This window comes from Pristiophorus japonicus, chromosome 21, assembly GCF_044704955.1.
Source record: "Pristiophorus japonicus isolate sPriJap1 chromosome 21, sPriJap1.hap1, whole genome shotgun sequence".
NCBI lineage: Eukaryota > Metazoa > Chordata > Chondrichthyes > Pristiophoridae > Pristiophorus > Pristiophorus japonicus.
Window position 1 is genome coordinate 36,974,735 of NC_091997.1, and position 27,691 is coordinate 37,002,425.

The 27,691-nt window shown below is 47.4% G+C and overlaps 1 protein-coding gene across 3 annotated transcripts in view; it reads left to right on the top strand.

The window, feature by feature from the left end:
- The window catches only part of LOC139233947 (zona pellucida-binding protein 2-like), a 59,974-nt gene that overhangs the window by 29,046 nt on the left and 3,237 nt on the right, over positions 1-27,691 (top strand). For all 3 annotated transcript variants that reach the window (XM_070864637.1, XM_070864638.1, XM_070864636.1), the window contains 2 exons: positions 7,173-7,258; positions 10,191-10,368. In XM_070864637.1, coding sequence (XP_070720738.1) covers positions 7,173-7,258; positions 10,191-10,368 — 264 coding nt within the window. The remainder of the gene's footprint in view (positions 1-7,172; positions 7,259-10,190; positions 10,369-27,691) is intronic.

Genomic DNA, 27,691 nt, shown 5'->3' on the forward strand with positions numbered 1-27,691 from the left:
TTCCACTCGTGAAACTAGGGTGCATAGTTTAAGAATAAGGTGTTGCCCATTTAGAACTGAGATGAGGAGGAATTTCTTCTCTCAGAGAGTTATAAATCTGTGGAATTACTGGCCCCAGAAAGCTGTGGAGGCTGGGTCATTGAATATATTTTTGAGCGATAAGGGAGTAAAGGGTTATGGAGAGCGGGCAGGGAAGTGGAGCTGAGTCCATGATCAGATCAGCCATGATCTTATTGAATGGCGGAGCAGGCTCGTGGGGCCAAATGGCTGACTCCTGCTCCTATTTCTTATGTTCTAAACATTGGGAAAACCAAAGCCCTTGCCACAAATTTAATACTTTTATCCCTGCCTAGCCACTATGTCAGGTAACCTCAGCATCCTATACAACTCCAAGCTAAGCTTCTGACCCCATATCCTTTTCACCACAAAGCCCATCGACTTCCACCTCCATAATATCATCCACCTTCACATTTATCACTGCTCATCTGTTGCTGAAACTCTCATCCATGCCTTTTTCACCTCCAGACTCCACTATTGCAATGTTCTCCCGGCCAGCCTTCCATCTTCCACCGTCCATAAACTTAAGCTCACCCAAAGCTCAGTTGCCTGTACCCTATCTTGCACTGCTCACCATTACATAATATTACATAGTATTTACAGCACAGAAACTGATTCGACCAACAGGTCCGTGCCGGTGTTTATAAGAACATAAGAAATAGGAGCAGGAGTGGGCCATACGGCCCCTCGAGCCTGCTCCGCCATTTAATACGATCATGACTGATCCGATCATGGACTCAGGTCCACTTCCCTGCTCTCCATAACCCCTAATTCCCTTATTGTTTAAGAAACTGTCGATTTCTGTCTTAAATTTATGTTCTACCTGAGTCCTCCCACCCTTCATCTCACCCCATCACCATATCCTTCTATTCCCTTCCCCCTCATGTTTATCCAGCTTCCCCTTAAATACATCGATACTATTCGCCTCAACCCTCCCTGTGGCAGCGAGTTCCACATTCTCACCACTCTCTGGGTAAAGAAGTTTCTCCTGAATTCCCTATTGAATTCATTAGAGACTATCTTGCCATAATGGCCAATTCTGACAAAAAGTCATGGACCTGAAACATTAACTCTGTTTCTCTCTCCACAGATGCTGCCTGGCCTGCTGAGTATTTCCAGCATTTTCTGTTTTTATTTCAGATTTCCAGCATCCGCAGTATTTTGCTTTTATATTTATGGCCCCTAGTTCTGATCTCACCTGCAGGTGGAAATATCTTCTTTAAGTCTACTCAATCAAACCTTTTTATAATCTTAAAGACTTCCATCAGGTCACCCCTCTGTTTTCTCATTTCTGGAGAAAAGAGACCCAGCCTGTTGAATCTTTCCTTGGGTACACCCTCGCAGTTCTGGTATCATTCTAGTAACTATTTCTTGCACCTTCTCCAGTGTCGATGTCCTTTTTAATATGGAGACCAGAACTGTTCATAGTACTCCCAAGTGTGGTCTAACCAAGGTTCTATATAAATTTAGCATAATTTTTCTGCTTTTCAAATTTATCCCTCTAGAAATGAACCTGTGCTTGTTTTTTTTTATGGCCTTATTAACCTGCGTCGCTACTTTTAGTGATTTGTGTATCTGTACCTCCGGATAGCTCTGCTCCTCCACACCATTTAGAGACTTATTTTCCAAGCAGTATGTGCCCTCCTTGTTCTTCCCACCAACTTGTGCCATCTCACACTGATCAACATTGAAGTTCAGGAAGCCTTGAGCAGAGCAGGCCTAGTCTGAACATTGCCTGAGGCCAATATGCTGTCTTTGGGGTACGGATTATAGCCCTGGGAAATTGATCACTTTTGTCCCCATTTTCTGTCTGGAAAAACAATTTCTACCCCCATAATTCCAACTGGGCCGTTTTCCAAAACATGCTTCCTGATGCCTGCCCCACAAAACTGGAATACAGAGCCAGCCTGTAGGACGTAGAGCACCCAAACTCGCCACCTGTGAAGTCCTGACCCTACAGTACAGACTTACATGAGGCACATGCTGAAGTCAAGATCACTCAGGACCTGCACCTTTATTTCACAGCTCTCGAATGCCACACTTGCCTGAGACCTACCTTTATATACCTGTGTGAGACAGGTGTGCGTGTCTCCGCAAGTGCACCCCTGGTGGTAAGGTATGCTTGTGGTTACAGGTCATATCTAGTTACAGTCATGTATAGCATGGTAAGATACAGTTATATACAGTGGTGTGAGATACATGACATCACCCTCCCCCAAGGTCTTATTGTCTTTATAGATTCAGTCTCTCAGGCGGTCTACGCTCTCGCGTGGAGCATCTTAGTTGTGGTTCAGTTGTTTGCCTTGGTGCCTGTTTTTCTTTCGGTGTGATTGCTGGTATCTCGCCTGGGCTGTCTGTTTTGTTCAGTATGATTACTGGTATCTCGCCTGGGCTGTCTGTTGAGACTACCCTTTCCTCAGGTTGTTCCCTCTGTCTGTCCACCAGGTGTGGTGTGAGTTCCATATTGTAGTCTGCCTCGGGTTCTGCAGTGTTGTTGGTGAATCTACTTTTTACTTGGTCTACGTGCCTCCGGCAAGTTTGGCCATTGTGAATTTGTACAACCAGTAGCCTGTTTCCTTCCTTGCCTGTTACTGTCCCTGCAAGTCATTTGGGACCCCTGCTATAGTTTAGCACAAACACTTTGTCCCCTATCTCATTCCACCTCCCCCTCGAATTTCGGTCATGGTATTCAGTTAGCTTCCGGCGCTTTGCCTCAACAATTTCATGCATGTCTGGGAGGATTAACGAGAGCCTGGTCTTTAAGGTCCATTTCATCAATAGTTGCGCAGGGGGAACCCCAGTCAACGAATGCGGACGAGATCTGTATGCCAGCAGCAGTCACAACAGGCGGCTCTGCAGCGTGGGACATTGGATTTTAAGCATGCCTTGTTTAATGATTTGCACTGCTCGCTCCATCTGGCCATTGGAGGCCGGCTTGAATGGTGCCATCTTAACATGATTTATGCCGTGGTCAACTATAAAATCTTGGAACTCTGCGCTGGTGAAGTTCGGACCATTATCACTGACCAATATGTCAGGAATTCCGTGTGTTGCAAACATGGTTCTAAGGCTCTCCACAGTGGTGGAGGTGGTGCTCGAGTTTAAAATGGTGCATTCGATCCTCTTTGAAAATGCATCGACGACTACGAGGAACATTTTGCCCATGAATGGGCCCGCATAGTCTACATGCACCCGTGACCACGGTTTGGTGGGCCAGGGGATCAGGGGGACCTCCCTGGGGGCATTGCTGAGTTGGGCACAAATGGTGCACCGTCGGACGCAGAGCTCCAAGACCGCGTCAATGCCAGGCCACCAGACGTGGGATCTGGCTATGGCCTTCATGAGAATGATCCCCGGGTTCTCGCGGTGGAGCTCCCGGACAAACGCCTCTCTGCCTCGCAAAGGCATGACTACTCGGCTGCCCCACATCAGGCAGTCTGCCTGTAGTGATGGTTCATGCATGCGCCTATGGAAAGATTTGATCTCTTTGGGGCAGGCATCGCGAGCCTCTGCCCAGTCACTAGTTAAAACACATCTTTTGACTAAGGATAACGTGGGGTCGCTGGTCGTCCAGGCTCTGATTTGGCGAGCCGTCATGGGCGAACCTGTGGACTCAAAGGCATTGATTGCCGTGACCATCTCACAGTCCTGTTCGTTGGACCCTTCCGTAGTCGCCAGGGGTAGCCTGCTAAGCGCGTTGGCACAGTTGACTGTGCCTGGTCTGTGCCTTATTGTGTGGTCGTAAGATGCCACCGTTGAATGCGCGCCGAGTCGTTGGCGTTTATTGCCTTGCTCTCAGATAGCAGGGACGTGAGGGATTTGTGGTCGGTTTCTAACTCGAACTTGGTCCTGAAAAGGTATTGGTGCGTCTTTTTGACACCGTACACGCACGCGAGCGCCTCCTTCTCCACCATACCGTACCCGCGCTCTGCCCGCAAAAGTGACCTGGAGGCATAAGCAATGGGTTGTAATTTACCCACACCATTGACATGCTGTAAAATGCAGCCAACCCCGTACACTGACGCATCACATGTAAGAACTAGCTTTTTACCTGGGTCAAAAAAAGTCAAAACACTGTTGGAACATAGAAGGTTGCGTGCCTTATTGAAGGCGTGTTCTTGGGCATCCCCCCAAAACCAATCGCACCACTTTCTGAGTAGCACATGGAGAGGCTCCAGCAGCGTGCTCAAGTTCTGCATAAAGTTCCCAAAGTAATTGAGTAGCCCGAGAAAGGCGCCCAGTTCCGAGACATTCCGGGGCCTGGGTGCCAGACGAATTGCTTCGGTTTTGGATTCTGTTGGGCAGATTCCATCAGCGGCAATCCTTCTGCCCAAAAATTCAACCTCAGGCACTTGGATTTCTTAACTCTTAGGCCTACCCAATCCAATCGCTTTAGTACTTCCTCCAAATTGCGGAGATGGGAGTCGGTGTCCCTGCCCGTGATGAGTATGTCATCTTGAAACACAACCGTTCCCGGGATGGACTTGAGCAGACTCTCCATGTTGCGCTGGAATATAGCAGCTGCCGACCTGATGCCAAATGGGCATCGATTGTACATGAAAAGGCCTCGATGTGTGTCGATGGTGGTGAATAGCTTAGACTCTTCGGTCAGTTCTGGCGTCATATACGCAGACGTGAGATCTAGTTTCGAGAAAAGTTTTCCTCCAGCCAATGCGGCAAATAGGTCCTCTGCTCTGGGCAGCGGGTATTGGTCCTGTAGGGAGACTCTGTTTATGGTAGATTTGTAATCCCCACAGGTTCGTACGGATCCATCAGGCTTCATGACGGAGACGATGGGACTTGCCCAGTCGCTAAATTCCACGGGTGAGATAATGCCTTCCCGCAGAAGCCGGTCCAGTTCATGTTCAGTCTTTTCCCTCATCACATAAGGCACAGCTCTAGCCTTGTGATGGACCTGCATCCTGTGTGATGTAGATTTTAACTTTAGCCCCTTTGAAGGTGCCCACACCTGGCTGAAAGAGATGTTCAAATCGACTTAGAACTGTTGAGCAGGAGGTCCCTTCCTCTGACGACATGGCGTGAACATCATCCCATTTCCAATTTAGTTTTGCCAGCCAGCTTCTCCCCAACAGTGCTGGCAGATCTCCGGGGACAATCCACAGGGGAAGTTGGTTCACCGTCCCTTTGTGTGTGACTGAGAGCATGGCGCTGCCAAGGACTGGGACAATTTCTTTGGTATAGGTCCTTAGTTTGGTGTCGACCCTTGTGAGTTTTGGTCTGTTGCTTTTGTGCGGCCACAGCTGTTCAAATTGTTGGACGCTCATGAGAGATTGACTCGCTCCCGTGTCCAGTTCCATGTTGACGGGTATCCCGTTGAGTAGGACCCTCATCATTATTGGAGGCGTCTTGTTGTAAGAACAGTGGACATTGATCGTGTTGACCCGCTGTACCTCGGTGTCCTGGGCACTGTCCCCACCGTCTTCTGGTCCGCTTTCCGACCCTTCCGATTCGTATACCAGCCGAGCTGCTGTTTTTCTGCACATGTGGGCCAGATGCCCTGTATAGTTGCAGTTTCTACAAACGTCATGCTGAAATCGACACCCCCTTGATGAGTGTCTTTCCCCACATCTCCAGCACAGACCGCTTCCATTGTTTCCGAAGGATGAGATGCGTCTGGCTGATCTCTCTTGAGCTTCTCTCAGTTTGTAGTTGATTGCTCGCATTGTGGGTTGATGAGGTGTGAACGGTCGTTCATGTGGCCCTTGATGGCTTCTGGCACCACTGCCTGCTGTTGAAGGCCTGCTCTCCTTCCTTTGTCTGTGTGTGGGGGTAGCGGCTTGTTTCACTCTGTGAACCCCTTGTTCCGATGTTTCGTTAGTTGTCGTACCCGCAGTATAGATCAACCTCGTTTCTTCTTCTCCTGCCAAGATTGTCTGTGCGACCAGTGCTGCTGCCTCTAGGGTCATGCTCTTGGTCTCTATGAGCTTTCGGAATATGCCTGCGTGGCCTATTCCTTCAATAAAAAAGTCTCTCAGTACTTCTCTCCTTAGTTCATCAGAGAACTCACATAAACTAGCCAGCCTCCGAAGTTCCGTCACAAAGTCAGACATGCTCTGGCCCACACAGCGTCTGTAGTTGTAGAACCTGTGTCTGGCCATGTGTAGGCTGCTCGCTGGCTTCAGGTGGTCTCTCACCAGTGTGCTCAACTCTTCAAACGAATTGCTGGACTTTGCTGTGCGCAAATTGCCTGCCGCATTTCCTATATTACAACAGTGACTGCACTCCAAAAGTACTTAATTGGCTGTAAAGTGTCAGCTGTGGCTCAGTTGGTAGCACTCTTGCCTCTGAGTCAGATGGTTTTGGGTTCAAGTCGAGCACAAAAATCTAGGCTGACACTCCAGTGCAGTGCTGAGGGAATGCTTGCTGGTTTCTCGGGTGCCAGCAGGTCCTTCATTAAGGCATATGTTTTCGAGCCACAGCTGGTCAAGAGATGGGCTTTTCTCTTGTCTGCCTTATCGTCGCCCAACCAGTCTTTGGTTACAAAGCTTTGCTGGAGCCTTTCTATAAAGTCCTCCCAATTATCTCCAACATTGTATTTCTCATCTGAGCCGTTGGTAGCCATTCTGTGGATTCTGTGATCCCGTAACTCGTCGCCATTGTAAAGTCCTGACCCTGCAGTACAGACTTACACAAGGCACATGCTGAAGTCAAGGTCACTCAGGACCTGCACCTTTATTTCACAGCTCTCGAATGCCACACTTGCCTGAGACCTGCCTTTATATACTGTGTAGGACAGGTGTGCAGTGTCTCCTGCAAGTGCACCCCTGGTGGTAAGGTATGCTTGTGGTTACAGGTCATATCTAGTTACAGTCATGTATAGCATGGTAAGATACAGTTATATACAGTGGTGTGAGATACATGACACGTTGGAAGGCCCAACACACTGCTGACATCTCGTTGGTCAGTCATGCCAGTGATGTCTAATCATTTTCAGAATGGCGTTCCAGTGTGTTAAGTTCTTCTCAGTTCAGTTCTTTGTTTTTTTAAGCTTTCACTTGAAGCTAAAGTGATGCTAAATCTATAGAGGACCTGGGTCATCGACTCAACACGTAGCACAGCTTAAACCACAAACCATTTTCTCTTCAAACCTGCAGTGGATCCTTTTGGCTATGGATGGGAAGAAGTATGCAGAAAATTCAAACATGACTGTGAGGATGAAACGAACAAAAGAGTAGAGAAGGTAAGGGCACTGAGCCAGCTCCACCCAGGATTTCCGTAAGTGTAAAAATCTGATTGTGATAGTTTCACGTGTAAGCTGTGTGATAGCAGTGTACGAACACTTAGTATAAACTCACTTACCACATTCCTATGAAGCGACTTTGCCCCCTATTTGAACAGAGGTGTTAATCCATTTAACATAAACATGTTAGTGGGGCACATTGGCAGACAACGGGATTTCAGACAAAACAGCATGGTATAATATAATTTCTACACTATAATGTTCTGCAAAAGCTAGAAAATGGATCATTTTAAGTACATTTTAAATCAATCAGATGATTTAAAAATCACCATGCCCAGAATTGCAGTGCATTGTGCTGTGGAGCGGTGGATAGAGATTGACTGAAGTTACTTAGGAGGGTGAGCTTCCATAGCTCAGCTGTCCCATTACAGCTGTTTCCCAGCAGCCAGTTTTAGACCAACAAGAGTTGAGATAACAGGCACTCTGAAGATGTGTGACATGGGAGACTGTTGGGGAGAATGGGGGAAGTGAATAGCCAACAGTATATAGTGGCACCAAGCACCCTGATCAATGACTCTCATACCTATGTTTTCATTCAAAACTGTATTTATCCCTTTGAGTCAAGTTAACCCATCTAGGCATTGTTGGGCTCCACAGCTGATGACGTGCCTGTTATCGGCATTCAGCTTCCTACATAAACTCGCATTCAGGTATGTCCATCTTCCAAGCTGGCCTTTCAGTTGGATATTTTGGCCAGTTTACAAACTTGCTCCGTCCTCCAAAATAGATAACTGGAGCCAAAAGGAAAACAAGTAAAGGAAAGGTTTAAGCTTTTTCTGGGATCATTGTAAAAATAGATTAGATTAGGTTAAATAAAAAGTAAAAATATGTCAGAAATTAAGAATGAAGAGGAATGGCAAAAATAGGAGCATGCTGTGACCAGATTTCAAATGTTTACATTGTTTAAAATGTTAAATACTTTTTGTATTTAGTACCTCAGGGGTCAAAACCCAGTAATAAATCGAATTCTGATGTTTCAGTAGATTTATTATTGTAATTCTGGAAATTTACTGCACGGAAGGAGGCCATTTCGGCCCATCGAGTCCGCGCCGGCCAACAAGAGGCTATCCCATTTTCCAGCTCTCGGTCCATAGCCCTGCAGGTTACAGCACTTCAGGTGCACATCCAAGTACTTTTTAAATGTGCTGAGGGTTTCTGCCTCTACCACCCTTTCAGGCAGTGAGTTCCAGACCCACCACCCTCTGGGTGAAGAAATTTCCCCTCAAATCCCCTCTAAACCTTCTACCGGTTACTTTAAATTTATGCCCCCGAATTGTTGACCCCTCTGCCAAGGAAAATAGGCCCTTTCTATCCACTATATCTAAGCCCCTTATAATTTTATACACCTCAATGAGTTCTCCCCTCAGCCTCCTCTGTTCCAAAGAAAACAAACCCAGCCTATCCAATCTGTCCTCATAGCTGAGATTCTCCACTCCCGGCAACATCCTCATAAACCTCCTCAATACCCTCTCCAGTGCAATCACGTCCTTCCTATAATGCGGTGACCAGAACTGCACGCAATACTCCAGCTGTGGCCTAACCAGTGTTTTATACAGTTCAAGCATAACCCACTGCTCTTATATTCTATGCCTCGGCTAATCAAGGCAAGTATTCCGTATGCCTTCTTAACCACCTTATCTACCAGGGATCTGTGGACTTGCACTCCAAGGTCCCTTTGTTCCTCTGCACTGCTGTGTCCTACCATTTAACATGTATTCCCTTGCCTTGTTAGCCCTCCCCAAATGCATTACCTCACACTTCTCTGGATTGAATTCCATTTGCCACAGTCTACATCTTTCTTCTTCATTATCAACCACACAGCCCATTTTAGTATCATCTGCAAACTTCCTGATCATATCCCCTATATTCAAGTCTAGATCATTGATGTATATCACAAAAAGAAAGGGACCTAGTACTGAGCCCTGTGGAACCCCACTGGAAACAGCCTTCCAGTCACAAAAACACCCATCAACCATTACCCTTTGCTTCCTGCCTCTGAGCCAATTTTGGATCCAACTTGCCACTTTGCCCTGGATCCTATGGGCTTTTACTGAAGTACTCGCATTTATATAACACTTCATTACATTTTGTTAATACCTCTCTCAGTGCTTCAATGAATTATATTTGAAGTGCCGGTGCTGCACTGTTGGGAGCATTGTACAGAAAGCTTCACCCTGCGTCTGATTATGCTACTGGAGTGCGAGACACAGTTGGTGTTATAAGTGCTTTAAAAATTCCATTCAGCAAAACACACATTCCTCAACTTGTTGAGCCATTTCAAAAAAAATCCAATCCTTCAACAAAAATATCCATTTATATCCATGCATAGCTCCTGATGCCCTGCTCGTGGTGGGTCAAGGGCCAGTCACAGTTGTGAAAGGAAAATGGGGAGAGTGACTATCGCAAGTGAAAAGAAGTTTGTAAGATCGACCCAGAGACAGTGAAGCAATTGTTTTTTCATTGGCCCTGAAATTAAATGCTTTCCACTGCAACTAAACAGATACATACCACTGCACAAATAAATCTTATTCATATGAACAACTGTCATCTTTGGATTCTCAGTATAAACAAGGTAGCTTCAGTAACCATTTAACATTCATTAGGATTTCAATATAAAGATTTCACTCTGTCACTGACACTTTGAGTCTTTCAAGTTAAGATAGGCACTTGAAAATAGTGCTCTTGTCAAACTTGCTTCACATTAAGTCGTAATATCAGTGTTTGTTTCAGTGTCACACTGTATATCTGAAAACAAACACTAATCTGCCCAGGGCAACTAAAGGTTCCCGCCCCATTACCATTCAGGAGTTTTATTGCATTGGTTCCCCGTCCTGTCCTGATGTGACACAGCTTGTGTTTGGTTTTGTTCCAGGCCCGAAATCGTATTGAGGCTTTCTTCAAGAAACAGAGTATTGCACTGGACAATATGAAGGATAACACGCCTACCTTTTATTACATTGCGAATTCTCTGAACACCATACGAGTGGATCATTGTCGGCCAGGGTTCGGGAAAAATAAGTTAACTCACTTAGATTGTTCTGAATGCTGTGGTGAGTTCTGAGTGACTGTTTCTATTAGTTACTGACCGAATGGCTATGGCCCTTACAGCTAAGGGGATCAAGAGTATGGAGAGAAAGCAGGAAAGGGGTACTGAGGGAATGATCAGCCATAATCTTATTGAATGGTGGTGCAGGCTCAAAGGGCCGAATGGCTTACTCCTGCACCTATTTTCTATGTTTCTATGAATCTTCACCATACACTTTCTGTGGATCTAATATCCTTCCTATAGTGGAGTGTCGGAATGCATGGAGTCCAGCGATGGTCTAACCAAAGAAGTTGAAAATCAAATTCAACTTTACTCCCTTGTTTTTATATTTAGTGGCCCATATTATAAAATCCTGAACCTAATGTGACTTTTTATGATCTTTCCTGCACTCCCACCTTTAAAGATCTACTGGTGGATATTACTCACGCTAAGTCACAAGATGAACTCTCGGATCTTTCTTGTCTGTGTTGCTGCTTCTCTTTTTCTCCTTAGCTGTTTTCTCTCGCTCTGTGTTCTGCTTTCCTTCTCTCTACTTCTTGGTGGTGGTAGCTGTCAGGGGCTGGTTGAGGGTGGTGGGTCTGCCCAAGACAGTAGGCCGGGTTATGGGCTTTATGGCGCGTTGGTTAGGGGGAGGGAGACCGTGTCTCAGGCCATATTTTCCGTTGGTGGGTGCAGGGCATGGTTTGAGAGACGATCAGACCAATATTGGGGAGCTAACGCTGATTGAACTTGTTATGTATAGAAGAACTCCACGAGACTGAGTACTGTGAGTTAAACTGAGCGTGAACTTAGTCGTCTTTATTACAACTCCAGAGTGCCTAAACAACATGGCAGCCAACCTTTTATACTGGCCCTGCACGTGTGTGCAGGTGACCATTAAGACTCCAACAGTCGCGCCCTCTGGTGGCAAGTATTACATAGTTACATACATAACATCACTCCGCCCCCCCTCCCCCAAAGTCTACGGTACAAGTTATTTACAAGTTGAGGCGATCAAGAGCCCTTCGCTCCCTGGTTGATCGTCTAAGTTAAAACCCTGGCGTGTGTGAGTTGGCCGGACCATTGCTGCACTGCACCGCGGCTGGTCTGACCGGACTGTCAGGAATGGTGGGTTCATCCTCGTGATTGACAGCGAGGTCGATTGCTGGTTGGGTGTGTAATGGTGGATCGTCGATGGTGATGTCCTCTTCAAGTCGTTTCTGGTTGTCAGTAAATCGCAATTTGGTCTGATCTACATAGAAAATAGATGCTGGATGAAGGCCATTCAGCCCTTCGAGCCTGCACCACCATTCAATAAGATCATGGCTGATCATTCCCTCAGTACCCCTTTCCTGCTTTCTCTCCAGGAAAGGGGTACTGAGGGAATGATCAGCCATGATCCCCTTAGCCATAAGGGCCCTAGCTAACTCCCTCTTGAATATATCCAATGAACTGGCATCAACAACTCTCTGCTGCAGGGAATTCCACAGGTTAACAACTCTCTGAGTGAAGAAGTTTCTCCTCATCTCAGTCCTAAATGGCCTGCCCTTTATCCCAAGACTGTGTCCCCTGGTTCTGGACTTCCCCAACATCGGGAACATTCTACCCACGTCGGGGGCAGCGTCGAGGAGGTGCGTGGAGAGGCCTATAAAAGGCACAGCAGGGAGTCCGGGGGCCAGCGTCGGCGGCAGTCGGGAGCAGAGTCGAGGAGGTGCGTGGAGAGGCCTATAAAAGGCACAGCAGGGAGTCCGGGGGCCAGCGTCGGGAGCAGCATCGAGGAGGTGCGTGGAGAAGCCTATAAAAGGCACAGCAGGGAGTCCGGGGGCCAGCGTCGGGAGCAGCATCGAGGAGGTGCGTGGAGAAGCCTATAAAAGGCACAGCAGGGAGTCCGGGGGCCAGCGTCGGGAGCAGCATCGAGGAGGTGCGTGGAGAAGCCTATAAAAGGCGAGCTTGTGCAGCTACAGGGAGAAGGCAAAAAAGAAGTAGAAAGAAATCAAAAGGTGACGTCACAGCCAAGAGGGTAAGTGATTGGCTGGTGATTGGTGAGTAGTTTTTCTTTTTTCTCTTCTATATCAGTGAGTAACTTTTAACATTGTTGTTGCCAATTTAAGTGTATATAAAGGTTAAGTCATGGCAGGAGAGCTCGGTCGGGTGTTATGCTCCTCCTGTACCATGTGGGAACTCAGGGACACTTCCGGTGTACCTGACGATTACGTGTGCGGGAAGTGTATCCGCCTCCAGCTCCTGACAGACCGCGTTGCGGAGTTGGAGCTGAGGGTGGATTCACTCTGGAGCATCCACGATGCTGAGAATGACGTGAGTATCACGTGTAGCGAGTTGGTCGTACCGCAGGGAAAGGGTCCACAGCCAGATAGGGAATGGAAGACCAACAGGAAGAGCAGTTCAAGGAAGGTAGTGCAGGAGTCCCCTGTGGTCAACCCCCTGCAAAACAGATACACTGCTTTGGGTACTGTTGAGGGGGATGACTCATCAGGGGAGGGCAGCAGCAGCCAAGTTCATGGCACCATGGCTGGCTCTGCTGCACAGGAGGGCAGGAAAAAGAGTGGGAGAGCAATAGTGATTGGGGATTCAATGGTGAGGGGAATAGATAGGCGTTTCTGCGGCCGCAACCGAGACTCCAGGATGCCGCAACCGAGACTCCAGGATGGTATGTTGCCTCCCTGGTGCAAGGGTCAAGGATGTCTCGGAGCGGGTGCAGGACATTCTAAAAAGGGAGGGAGAACAGCCAGTTGTCGTGGTGCACATTGGTACCAACGACATAGGTAAAAAAAGGGATGAGGTCCTACGAAACGAATTTAAGGAGCTAGGAGCTAAATTAAAAAGTAGGACCTCAAAAGTAGTAATCTCGGGATTGCTACCAGTGCCACGTGATAGTCAGAGTAGGAATCGCAGGATAGTGCAGATGAATACGTGGCTTGAGCAGTGGTGCAACAGGGAGGGATTCAAATTCCTGGGGCATTGGAACCGGTTCTGGGGGAGGTGGGACCAGTACAAACCGGACGGTCTGCACCTGGGCAGGACCGGAACCAATGTCCGAGGGGGAGTGTTTGCTAGTGCTGTTGGGGAGGATTTAAACTGATATGGCAGGGGGATGGGAACCAATGCAGGGAGACAGAGGGAAACAAAAAGGAGGCAAAAGCAAAAGACAGAAAGGAGATGAGGAAAAGTGGAGGGCAGAGAAACCCAAGGCAAAGAACAAAAAGGGCCACTGTACAGCAAAATTCTAAAAGGACAAAGGGTGTTAAAAGAACAAGCCTGAAGGCTTTGTGTCTTAATGCAAGGAGTATCCGCAATAAAGTGGATGAATTAACTGTGCAAATAGATGTTAACAAATATGATGTGATTGGGATTACGGAGACGTGGCTCCAGGATGATCAGGGCTGGGAACTCAACATCCAGGGGTATTCAACATTCAGGAAAAATAGAATAAAAGGAAAAGGAGGTGGGGTAGCATTGCTGGTTAAGGAGCAAATTAAGGCAATAGTTCGGAAGGACATTAGCTTGGATGATGTGGAATCTATATGGGTAGAGCTGCAGAATACCAAAGGACAAAAAACGTTAGTGGGAGTTGTGTACAGACCTCCAAACAGTAGTAGTGATGTTGGGGAGGGCATCAAACATGAAATTAGGGGTGCGTGCAATAAAGGTGCAGCAGTTATAATGGGTGACTTTAATCTGCACATAGATTGGGTTAACCAAACTGGAAGCAATACGGTAGAGGAGGATTTCCTGGAGTGCATAAGGGATGGTTTTTTAGACCAATATGTCGAGGAACCAACTAGGGGGGAGGCCATCTTAGACTGGGTGTTGTGTAATGAGAGAGGATTAATTAGCAATCTCGTTGTGCGAGGCCCCTTGGGGAAGAGTGACCATAATATGGTGGAATTCTGCATTAGGATGGAGAATGAAACAGTTAATTCAGAGACCATGGTCCAGAACTTAAAGAAGGGTAACTTTGAAGGTATGAGGCGTGAATTGGCTAGGATAGATTGGCGAATGATACTGAAGGGGTTGACTGTGGATGGGCAATGGCAGACATTTAGAGACCGCATGGATGAACTACAACAATTGTACATTCCTGTCTGTCGTAAAAATAAAAAAGGGAAGGTGGCTCAACCATGGCTATCAAGGGAAATCAGGGATAGCATTAAAGCCAAGGAAGTGGCATACAAATTGGCCAGAAATAGCAGAGAACCCGGGAACTGGGAGAAATTTAGAACTCAGCAGAGGAGGACAAAGGGTTTGATTAGGGCAGGGAAAATGGAGTATGAGAAGAAGCTTGCAGGGAACATTAAGACGGATTGCAAAAGTTTCTATAGATATGTAAAGAGAAAAAGGTTAGTAAAGACAAACGTAGGTCCCCTGCAGTCAGAATCGGGGGAAGTCATAACGGGGAACAAAGAAATGGCGGACCAATTGAACAAGTACTTTGGTTCGGTATTCACTGAGGAGGACACAAACAACCTTCCGGATATAAAAGGGGTCGGAGGGTCTAGTAAGGAGGAGGAACTGAGGGAAATCCTAATTAGTCGGGAAATTGTGTTGGGGAAATTGATGGGATTGAAGGCCGATAAATCCCCAGGGCCTGATGGACTGCATCCCAGAGTACTTAAGGAGGTGGCCTTGGAAATAGTGGATGCATTGACAGTCATTTTCCAACATTCCATTGACTCTGGATCAGTTCCTATGGAGTGGAGGGTAGCCAATGTAACCCCACTTTTTAAAAAAGGAGGGAGAGAGAAAACAGGGAATTACAGACCGGTCAGCCTGACATCGGTAGTGGGTAAAATGATGGAATCAATTATTAAGGATGTCATAGCAGTGCATTTGGAAAGAGGTAATATGATAGGTCCAAGTCAGCATGGATTTGTGAAAGGGAAATCATGCTTGACAAATCTTCTGGAATTTTTTGAGGATGTTTCCAGTAGAGTGGACAAGGGAGAACCAGTTGATGTGGTATATTTGGACTTTCAGAAGGCTTTCGACAAGGTCCCACACAAGAGATTAATGTGCAAAGTTAAAGCACATGGGATTGGGGGTAGTGTGCTGACATGGATTGAGAACTGGTTGTCAGACAGGAAGCAAAGAGTAGGAGTAAATGGGGACTTTTCAGAATGGCAGGCAGTGACTAATGGGGTACCGCAAGGTTCTGTGCTGGGGCCCCAGCTGTTTACACTGTACATTAATGATTTAGACGAGGGGATTAAATGTAGTATCTCCAAATTTGCGGATGACACTAAGTTGGGTGGCAGTGTGAGCTGCAAGGAGGATTCTATGAGGCTGCAGAGCGACTTGGATAGGTTAGGTGAGTGGGCAAATGCATGGCAGATGAAGTATAATGTGGATAAATGTGAGGTTATCCACTTTGGTGGTAAAAACAGAGAGACAGACTATTATCTAAATGGTGACAGATTAGGAAAAGGGGAGGTGCAACGAGACCTGGGTGTCATGGTACATCAGTCATTGAAGGTTGGCATGCAGGTACAGCAGGCGGTTAAGAAAGCAAATGGCATGTTGGCCTTCATAGCGAGGGGATTTGAGTACAAGGGCAGGGAGGTGTTGCTACAATTGTACAGGGCCTTGGTGAGGCCACACCTGGAGTATTGTGTACAGTTTTGGTCTCCTAACCTGAGGAAGGACATTCTTGCTATTGAGGGAGTGCAGCGAAGGTTCACCAGACTGATTCCCGGGATGGCGGGACTGACCTATCAAGAAAGACTGGATCAACTGGGCTTGTATTCACTGGAGTTCAGAAGAATGAGAGGGAACCTCATAGAAACGATTAAAATTCTGATGGGGTTAGACAGGTTAGATGCAGGAAGAATATTCCCAATGTTGGGGAAGTCCAGAACCAGGGGTCACAGTCTAAGGATAAGGGGGAAGCCATTTAGGACCGAGATGAGGAGGAATTTCTTCACCCAGAGAGTGGTGAACCTGTGGAATTCTCTACCACAGAAAGTTGTTGAGGCCAATTCACTAAATATATTCAAAAAGGAGTTAGATGAAGTCCTTACTACTAGGGGAATCAAGGGGTATGGTGAGAAAGCAGGAATGGGGTACTGAAGTTGCATGTTCAGCCATGAACTCATTGAATGGCGGTGCAGGCTAGAAGGGCCGAATGGCCTACTCCTGCACCTATTTTCTATGTTTCTATGTCTATGTTTCTAACCTGTCCCGTCCCGTCAGAATCTTTTATGTTTCTATGAGATCTCCTCTCATCCTTCTAAACTCCAGTGTATAAAGGCCCAGTTGATCAAGTCTCTCCTCATATGTCGGTCCAGCCATCCCGGGAATCATTCTGGTGAACCTTCGCTGCACTCCCTCAATAGCAAGAACGTCCTTCCTCAGATTAGGAGACCAAAACGGAACACAATATTTCAGACGAGGCCTCACCAAGGCCCTGTACAACTGCAGTAAGACCTCCCTGCTCCTATACTCAAATCCCCTAGCTATGAAGGCCAACATACCATTTGCCTTCTTCACCGCCTGCTGTACCTGTATGCCAACTTTCAATGACTGATGAACCATGACACCCAGATCTCGTTGCACCTCCCCTTTTCCTAATCTACCGCCATTCAGATAATTTGTCTTCGTGTTTTTGCCCCCAAAGTGGATAACCTCACATTTATCCACATTATACTGCATCTGCCATGCATTTGCCCACTCACCGAACCTGTCCAAGTCACCCTGCAGCCTCTTAGCGTCCTCCTCACAGCTCACACCGCCACCCAGTTTAGTGTCATCTGCAAACTTGGAGATATTACCCCCAATACCATGTGCTTTGATTTTGCACACCAATCTCTTGTGTGGGACCTTGTCAAAAGCGTTTTGAAAGTCAAATACACCACATCCACTGGTTCTCCCTTGTCCACTCTATCCTCAAAAAATTCGCGAAGATTTGTCAAGCATGATTTCCCCTTCATAAATCCATGCTGACCTGGACCGATCCTATCATTGCTTTCCAAATGCACTGCTATTTCATCCATAATAATTGATTCCAACATTTTCCCCACCACTGATGTCAGACTAACCGGTCTATAATTACCCGCTTTCTCTCTTCCTCCCTTTTTTAAAAAGTAGTGTTAGATTAGCTACCCTCCAGTCCATAGGAACTGATCCAGAGTCGATAGACTGTTGGAAAATGATCACCAATGCATCCATTATTCCTTAAGTACTCTGGGATGCAGACTATCAGGTCCTGGGGATTTATCGGCCTTCAATCCCATCAATTTCCCTAACACAGTTTCCCGCCTAATAAGGATATCCTTCAGTTCCTCCTTCTCACTAGACCCTCGGTCCCCTAGTACTTCCGCAAGGTTATTTGTGTCTTCCTTCGTGAAGACAGAACCAAAGTATTTGTTCAATTGATCTGCCATTTCTTTGTTCCCCATTATAAATTCACCTGAATCCGACTGCAAGGGACCTACGTTTGTCTTCACTAATCTTTTTCTCTTCACATATCTATAGAAGCTTTTGCAGTCAGTTTTTATGTTCCCGGCAAGCTTCTACTCGTACTCTATTTTCCCCCTCCTAATTAAACCCTTTGTCCTCATCTGCTGAATTCTAAATTTCTCCCAGTCCTCAGGTTTGCTGCTTTTTCTGGCCAATTTATATGCCTCTTCTTTGGATTTAACACTATCCTTAATTTCCCTTGTTAGCCACGGTTGAGCCACTTTCCTCATTTTATTTTTACTCCAGACAGGAATGTACAATTGCTGAAGTTCATCCATGTGATCTTTAAATGCTTGCCATTGCCTATCCACCGTTAACCCTTTAAGTATCATTTGCCAGTCTATTCTAGCCAATTCACGCCTCAAACCATCGAAGTTACCTTTCCTAAAGTTCAGGTTCCTAGCTTCTGAATTAACTGTGTCACTCTCCATCTTAATAAAGAATTCTACCATGTTATGGTCACTCTTCCCCAAGGGGCCTCGCACAACAAGATTGCTAATTAGTCCTTTCTCATTACACATCACCCAGTCTAGGATGGCCAGCTCCCTAGTTGGTTCCTCGACATATTGGTCTGGAAAACCATCCCTAATACACTCCAGGAAGTCTTCCTCCAACGCATTGCTACCAGTTTGGTTAGCCCAATCAATGTGTAGATTAAAGTCACCCATGATAACTGCTGTACCTTTATTGCATGCATCCCTAATTTCTTGTTTGATGCTATCCCCAACCTCACTACTACTGTTTGGTGGTCTGTACACAACTCCCATTCGCGTTTTCTTCCCTTTGGTGTTCTGTAGCTCCACCCATACCGATTCCACATCATCCAAGCTAATGTCCTTTCTTATTATGGCATTAATTTCCTCTTTAACCAGCAATGCCACCCCGCCTCCTTTTCCTTTCTGTCTATCCTTCCTAAATGTTGAATACCCCTGGATGTTGAGTTCCCAGCCTTGGCCACCCTGAGCCATGTCTCCCTGATGCCAATTACATCATACCCGTTAACTGCTATCTGTGCAGTTAATTCGTCCACCTTATTCTGAATATTCCTCGCAATGAGGCACAGAGCCTTCAGGCTTGTCTTTCTAACACACTTTACCCCTTTAGAATTTTGCTGTAATGTAGTCCTTTTTGCTTTTTGCCCTAGGTTTCTCTACCCTCCACTTTTACTTTTCTTCTTTCTATCTTTTGCTTCTGCCCCCATTCTACTTCCCTCTGTCTCCCTGCATAAGTTCCCATCCCCCTGCCATATTAGTTTAACTCCTCCCCAACAGCACTAACAAACACTCCCCCTAGAACATTGGTTCCGGTCCTGCCCAGGTACAGACCGTCCGGTTTGTACTGGTCCCACCTCCCCCAGAACCGGTTCCAATGTCCCAGGAATTTGAATCCCTACCTTCTGTACCACTCCTCAAGCCACGTATTCATCTGAGCTATCCTGCGATTCCTACTCTGACTAGCACGTGACACTGGTAGCAATCCTGAGATTACTACTTTTGAGGTCCTACTTTTTAATTTAGCTCCTAGCTCCCTAAATTCGTCTCGTAGGACCTTTTGTCGTTTTTTTACCTATATCGTTGGTACCTATGTGCACCACGACAACTGGCTATTCACCCTCCCTTTTCAGAATGCCCTGCACCCGCTCCGAGACATTCTTGACCCTTGCACCAGGGAGGCAACATACCATCCTGGAATCTCGGTTGCGGCCGCAGAAACGTCTATCTATTCCTCTTACAATTGAATCCCCTATCACTATAGCTCTCCCACTCTTTTTCCTGCCCTCCTGTGCAGCAGAGCCACCCACGATGCCATGAACTTGGCTGCTGCTGCCCTCCCCTGATGAGTCACCCTCCTCAACGGTACCCAAAGCGGTGTATCTGTTTTGCAGGGGGATGACCGCAGGGAACCCCTGCACTACTTTCCTTGCACTGCTCTTTCTGTTGGTCACCCATTCCCTATTTGGCTGTGTACCCTTTACCTGCGGTAAGACCAACTCACTAAACGTGCTATTCACGTCATTCTCAGCATCGTGGATGCTCCAGAGTAAATCCACCCGCAGCTCCAGTGCCGCAATGCGGTCCGTCAGGAGCTGGAGGCAGATACACTTCCTGCACACATAGTCGTCAGGGACACCGGAAGCGTCCCTGACTTCCCACATAGTACAGGAGGAGCATAACACGTGTCCGAGCTCTCCTGCCATGACTTAACCCTTAGATTAACTTAATTTGGCAACAACAATGCTAAGTGTTACTTACTGATAAAGAAAAAGAAAAACTACTTACCAATCACCAACCAATCACTTACCCACTTGGCTGTGACGTCACCTTTCGATTTCTTTCTACTTTTTTGCCTTCTCTCCCTGCTGCAGGTGCACCGGCTGGCCTTTATAGGCCTCCCAACGTTGCTTCTCGATCTCCCGCCTCTCCGACTGCCTCACGAACTCCCCGCTGGCCTTTATGGGCCTCCCGATGTGGCTCCTCGATCTCCCGCCTCTAAATGCTTTCTGCACGTTTGGCCATTTAACAGTTTGATTATAAACACCCTATTCCCTTCCTCGGCCAAAACAGTGCCAGCAACCCACTTGGGACCATGACCGTAATTCAGGACAAACACCGGGTCGTTATCATCAATGTCACGTGAAACAGCTGCACGATCGTGGTACATGTTCTGCTGGTGTCGCCAGGTTACCACATGATCATTAAGATCCGGGTGGACTAGGGAGAGCCTGGTTTTGAGGGCTCTCTTCATTAACAACTCTGCTGGGGGAACCCCGGTGAGCGAGTGGGGTCGCGTCCGATAACTGAGCGGAATGCGAGACAAGCGGGTCTGCAGGGAGCCGTCCGTCACGTGTTTCATGCTGTGCTTGATTGTTTGGACTGCCCGCTCCGCTTGACCGTTAGACGCGGGCTTAAACAGAGCAGACCTGACATGCTTGATGCCATTGCGGGTCATAAACTTGTTGAATTCCGAGTTGGTGAAACACGGTCCATTGTCGCTGACAAGGACATCGGGCAAGCCATGGGTGGCAATCATGGCCCGGAGGCTTTCAATGGTGGCTGTGGACGTGCTGGATGACATGATTATGCATTCAATCCATTTGGCGTAAGCGTCCACTACTACTAAAAACATCTTTCTCGAAAGGGGCCGGCAAAATTTACGTGGATCCTGGACCACAGTTTGGAGGGCCATGACCACAGACTCAGTGGAGCCTCTCTTGATGCATTGCTCAGTTGCGAGCAAGTGTTGCACTGGTGCACGCATGACTCCAGGTCCGAGTCTATGCCACCAAACATGCGACCTGGCAATTGCCTTCATTATGACAATGCCTGGGTGGGTAGTTCGCGTATAAACGTTTCCCTGCCTTTTTTTGGCAAAGCCACGTGATTACCCCATAAGAGACAATCCGACTGGATGGACATTTCATCTTTGTGTTGGTGAAACGGCTTAATTTCATCTTGCATTTCCCTGGGAACGGCCGACCAGTTCCCATTTAGGACGTAACTCTTTATTAATGATAGCACAGGATCCTGGCTGGTCCAGGTCCTGATCTGGCGAGCCATGACAGGTGATCCCTCACTCTCAAAAGCATCCATGACCAGTAGCAAGTCTGCGGGCTGCGCCATTTCAACCCCAGTGGTGGGTCTTGGTAGCCGGCTGAGAGCATCGGCAGTTTTCAGTGCCTGGTCTGTGGCGGATAACATAGTCATAAGCGGAGAATGTTAGTGCCCATCTTTGGATGCGGGACGAAGCATTGGTGTTTATACCTTTGCTCTCTGAAAATAGCAAAATGAGCGGCTAGTGGTCAGTTTCAAGCTCAAACCGGTCCAAACAGGTATTGATGCATTTTCTTAACCCCATATACACATGCTAATGCCTCTTTCTCGACCATACTATAGGCTCTCTCAGACGTAGACAGACTTCTGTACGCGTATGCAGCCGGTTGGAGGTTGCCCGATACATTGGCTTGCTGTAACACACAGCCGACCCCATACGATGAGGCGTCACAAGCTAGCACTAAACGTTTACATGGGTCATAGTGTACAAGTAACTTATTTGAACATAGCAGGTTCCTGGCCTTCTCAAAGGCTGTGTCTTGAGATTTGCCCCAAACCCAGTCGTCACCCTTACATAGCAACATGTGCAAAGGCTCTAACAAAGTGCTCAACCTGGGTAGAAAGTTACCGAAATAGTTGAAGAGTCCCAGGAACGAACGCAGCTTCATCACATTTTGTGGTCTGGGTGCATTCTTGATGGCCTCTGTCTTTCAGTCCGTGGGCCTGATGCCGTCTGCTGCAATCTTTCTCCCCAAAAATTCGACTTGGCGCCAGGAAAACACACTTGGAGCGTTTCAGCCTGAGTCCCACTCTGTCTAGGTGACTTAGAACCTCTTCTAGGTTGTGTAGGTGTTCGATGGTGTCATGACCGGTGATCAGCATGTCATCTTGAAACACAACGGTGCGCAGAACAGATTTCAGCAAACTCTCCATGTTTCTCTGGAAAATGGCTGCAGCCGAGCGAATCTCGAAAGGGCACCTGTGGGATATAAACAGCCCTTTGTGTGTGTTGATGCACGTCAGTCTTTTTGAAGATTCAGCCAGCTCCTGTGTCATGTAGGCAGAGGTTAGGTCCAACTTGGTGAACGACATTCCCCCCCCCACTCCCCCGTCTAATGTTGCGAACAGGTCATTCGCCTTGGGCAGTGGGTACTGGTCCTATAGTGAGACTCAGTTAATCGTTTCCTTGTAGTCTCCACGGATTCTGACCGTGCCATCACTTTTCAACACCTGAACAATTGGACTGGCCCACTCATTGAACTCGACTGGCGATATGATTCCTTCGTGTTGGAGTCGGTCCAGTTCGATCTCGACTTTCTCCCTCATCATGTACGGAACCGCCCGAGCCTTGTGATGGACGGGCCGTGCATCGGGGCCTCGATGGATCTGTACCTTGGCGCCTGTGAAGTTGCCGATGCCTGGTTCAAATAGCGAGGGAAACTTGTTCAGCACTTGAGCACACAAGGCGTCATCCACTGAAGATCGTGCTTTGATGTCGGTTCCAATTCCATCTAATCTTTTCTAGCCAGCTTCTGCCGAACAGTGTTGTGCCATTGCCTGGAACAATTCACAATAATAAATCATGCACAGCTCCATCATACGATACCTTCACTGCCACACTTCCAATGACTGGTATGAGCTCTTTGGTGTAGGTACATAGCTTTGCATTAATTGGGCTCAGTTTGAGCCTTTGTGCCTTATTGCCCCACAGTTTCTCGAAAGCCTTCTGGCTCATTATTGACTGACTCACACCCGTGTCCAACTCCATGGATACTGGAACTCCATTTAATTTGACTTTCAGCATTATAGGAGGGCTCTTGGTGGTGAAGGTATGTACCCCATACACTTCTTCCTTGGGTTGAGTTGCCTGTGCTGCGTGATCCGCGCCGAATCGATCATCCTCTGCCACGTGATGTGTCGCAGCACATTTGCACTTTCGCTGGAGGTGCCCCATTGTTGCGCAGCCTTTGCACACGTAGTGCTTTAATCGACATTGATGGGCCCGATGATTACCCCCGCAGCACCAACACGGTGCTAATGGATTCACATTCACTCCCGATGGCGGACTCTGAGTCATCACAGGCCTTGCAGCCGCAGACAGATAGGCCCTGCCATATGTAGTTCGGCCTGCTAGCGACGTCATTTTATGCACAGTACGTGAGCTTCGATGTTGAGAAGATATCTGTTTGGTGTTACCGTCTGTGGCCATGCGATCACGATGGCCCTGCTCAGGTCTAGGTTTTGGCAGCCGTCAACTTTCGAAGAATGACCTCGTGGCTGATGCCAAGCACGAAAAAGTCCCGCAACATTTCCTCCAACGCAGCTCCAAAATCGCATGGTCCCGCAAGGCGTCTCAGATCGGCGACATAATCCGCCACATCTTGGCCCCCGGAGCAATGGTGCATGTAAAAACGATACCTGGCCATGAGGATGCTCTCCTTCGGCTTGAGGTAGTCCCGAACCAGCGTGCATAACTCTGTATATTCCTTTTCCGTTGGTTTTGTCAGTGTGAGCAGATTCTTGATGAGGCCGTATATTTTAGGCCCACAGACGGTGAGGAGAATCGCCCTGCGCTTGGCCGCATTAATGACTCCTTCAAGCTCGTTGGCCACGAAGTACTGGTCGAGACGCTCGACGAACGCTTCCCAATCATCACCCTCTACGAATCTCTCTAATATTCCAACGGCAGCCATGGTTGCGTGAAGGTTCGTATTCTGTTACTCGTCGCCAATTGTTATGTAACTCCACGAGGCTGAGTACTGTGAGCTAAACTGAGTGTGACCTTAGTCTTCTTTATTACAACTTGGTAGTCTGTCGTATCCAACAAAGACGTTGATGTGCTAATCATCAATGGCATGTGTCTTCAAGTGGCTGTATAGGCCAATTCTGGATGTACATAGTCTCTTGCACGTCGGTCAAGGGAGGTTTCGTGTGCCTGAAGCTGACAGTACTGCCACCTGATGTCATTTATCTCTAGTGTCCCGCAGGTGTTGACATCGGCTTTCTTCGAAGGTCTGGCAGGCAGTCCTCGTGAAGGTCCGCCACTGGATTTTATTAGCTGCTGCATTCTCGAGGTCCTTTGGTCGGATGCCACAGTACTGGAGGTTAGCCTTGATGCAATCTTTGTCGCGTTTGCTGGGGCGTCCCTGGTGTCTTCGACCTTCACAGAGCTCGCCGTGAAGAAGCTGACGAGGGATCCTTGACTCATCCATGCGGATGACATGTCCAGCCCACCGGAACTGGGCTCGCATGATCATCACCTCGATGTTAGTTGATTGTGCTCTCTCCAGAACCTCAAAGTTTGACACCCGGTCTTGCCAGCGTATGTGGAGTATAGATCTGAGACTGCGCATATAGAAAGTTTCCAACTGTTTGATGTGACGCCTATAGGGTGTCCAGGTCTCACATCCATAAAGGAGAGATGAGAGAACGACTGCTCTATACACCAACAGTTTAGTTGACAAGTCGGATGTGGTGGTGACTCAACACCTTAGTGCGCAAGCAACCAAGTGCCTGGCTGGCTTTACAGATCCTTGCATCAATCTCCTTGTCCAAGGACCATCACTTGATATGGTGCTGCCAAGGTACTTGAAGCTGTCCACTGACTTTAGTTGTATACTGGCGATGGAGACTGCGGGAGCAGGTGCTGTGGTGCCAGGGGCAGGCTTATAGAGAATCTCGGTTTTACTAAGGCTGATGGTTAGACCAAGCAATTCTGTTGCCTCAGCAAATTTGTTGAGTATGAATTGTAGGTCACTCTCCTTGTGTGCCATAAGGGCGCAGTCATCAACAAAAAGTGCCTCTAGGATGAGACATTTCCGTACTTTGGTCTTTGCAGCAAGGCGGCGGAGGTCGAACAGTGAACCACCTCCAACAGCGTGTGGAGGTGCTTCGCTGAGTCGGGAGCAGCGTCGAGGAGGTGCGTGGAGAGGCGTGAGTTCCGGGGTCGGCGAGAGGCCTACAAAAGGCCCAACACGGCGGCAGTCGGGAGCAGCGTGAGGAGGTGCATCGCTGAGTCGGGAGAGGCGAGCCGGTGCAGCTACAGGGAGAAGGCAAAAAAGAAGTAGAAAGAAACAGAAAGGTGACGTCACAGCCAAGGGGGTAAGTGATTGGCTGGTGATTGGTGAGTAGGGCCTGATGGACTGCATCCCAGAGTACTTAAGGAGGTGGCCTTGGAAATAGCGGATGCATTGACAGTCATTTTCCAACATTCCATTGACTCTGGATCAGTTCCTATGGAGTGGAGGGTAGCCAATGTTACCCCACTTTTTAAAAAAGGGAGAGAGAAAACAGGGAATTATAGACCAGTCAGCCTGACATCGGTAGTGGGTAAAATGATGGAATCAATTATTAGCAGCGCATTTGGAAAGAGGTGACATGATAGGTCCAAGTCAGCATGGATTTGTGAAAGGGAAATCATGCTTGACAAATGTTCTGAAATTTTTTGAGGATGTTTCCAGTAGAGTGGACAAGGGAGAACCAGTTGATGTGGTATATTTGGACTTTCAGAAGGCTTTCGACAAGGTCCCACACAAGAGATTAATGTGCAAAGTTAAAGCAAATGGGATTGGGGGTATTGTGCTGACATGGATTGAGAACTGGTTGTCAGACAGGAAGCAAAGAGTAGGAGTAAATGGGGACTTTTCAGAATGGCAGGCAGTGACTAGTGGGGTACCGCAAGGTTCTGTGCTGAGGCCCCAGCTGTTTACACTGTACATTAATGATTTAGACGAAGGGATTAAATGTAATATCTCCAAATTTGCGGATGACACTAAGTTGGGTGGCAGTGTGAGCTGCGAGGAGGATGCTATGAGGCTGCAGAGCGACTTGGATAGGTTAGGTGAGTGGGAAAATGCGTGGCAGATGAAGTATAATGTGGATAAATGTGAGGTTATCCACTTTGGTGGTAAAAACAGAGAGACAGACTATTATCTGAATGGTGACAGATTAGGAAAAGTGGAGGTGCAACGAGACCTGGGTGTCATGGTACATCAGTCATTGAAGGTTGGCATGCAGGTACAGCAGGCGGTTAAGAAAGCAAATGGTATGTTGGCCTTCATAGCGAGGGGATTTGAGTACAGGGGCAAGGAGGTGTTACTACAGTTGGTGAGGCCACACCTGGAGTATTGTGTACAGTTTTGGTCTCCTAACCTGAGGAAGGACATTCTTGCTGTTGAGGGAGTGCAGCGAAGGTTCACCAGACTGATTCCCAGGATGGCGGGACTGACCTATCAAGAAAGACTGGATCAACTGGGCTTGTATTCACTGGAGTTCAGAAGAATGAGAGGGGATCTCATAGAAACATTTAAAATTCTGATGGGTTTAGACAGGTTAGATGCAGGAAGAATGTTCCCAATGTTGGGGAAGTCCAGAACCAGGGGTCATAGTCTAAGGATAAGGGGTAAGCCATTTAGGACCGAGATGAGGAGAAACTTCTTCACCCAGAGAGTGGTGAACCTGTGGAATTCTCTACCACAGTTGTTGAGGCCAATTCACTAAATATATTCAAAAATGAGTTAGATGTAGTCCTTATTACTAGGGGGATCAAGGGGTATAGCAAGAAAGCAGGAATGGGGTACTGAAGTTGCATGTACAGCCATGAACTCATTGAATGGCGGTGCAGGCTAGAAGGGCCGAATGGCCTACTCCTGCACCTATTTTCTATGTTTCTATCTAATCGATATTTAAGGTAAACCCCAAACTCCAAGTCTTTTATGGCATAGTTCAAGACGCAGGTAAAGAATAGGTTGAACAGAACTGGAGCGAGTATATAACCTTGTTTCACTTCATTTGAGATGGCAAATGGGGCCGTGGTTGTGCCGTCTGAGAGCACTTCACCTGTCATGTTGTCATGAAACAGCTCGATGATGTGGACTAACTTCCTTGGGCACCCAAGTTTCGCCAAGATTGACCACAGCGCTGCTCTGTTGACAGTATCAAAGGCCTTGGTGAGGTCAATAAATACAGCGTACAGGTCCATGTTCTGCTCAATGCACTTCTCCTGCACTTGTCTGAGTGCAAAGATCATGTCCGCTGTGCTCCGACCAGGTCAAAAGCCACATTGTGTTTCTGGAAGATTTGCTTCTGAGACACTAGCTGTAAGTCGGTTCAATACTATGCGGGCGATGATCTTCCCAGCAATGGACAGAAGCGATATTCCCCTGTAGTTGCCACAGTCTGCTTTGTTGCCCTTGTTTTTGTAGAGGTAAACTATCATAGCGTCACGGAAGTCCTGTAGCATGTCTTCATCTTCCCAGATGCTAGTTATATCATGAAAGGCCTCCAGAGTGCCTAAACAACATGGCAGCCAACCTTTTATACTGG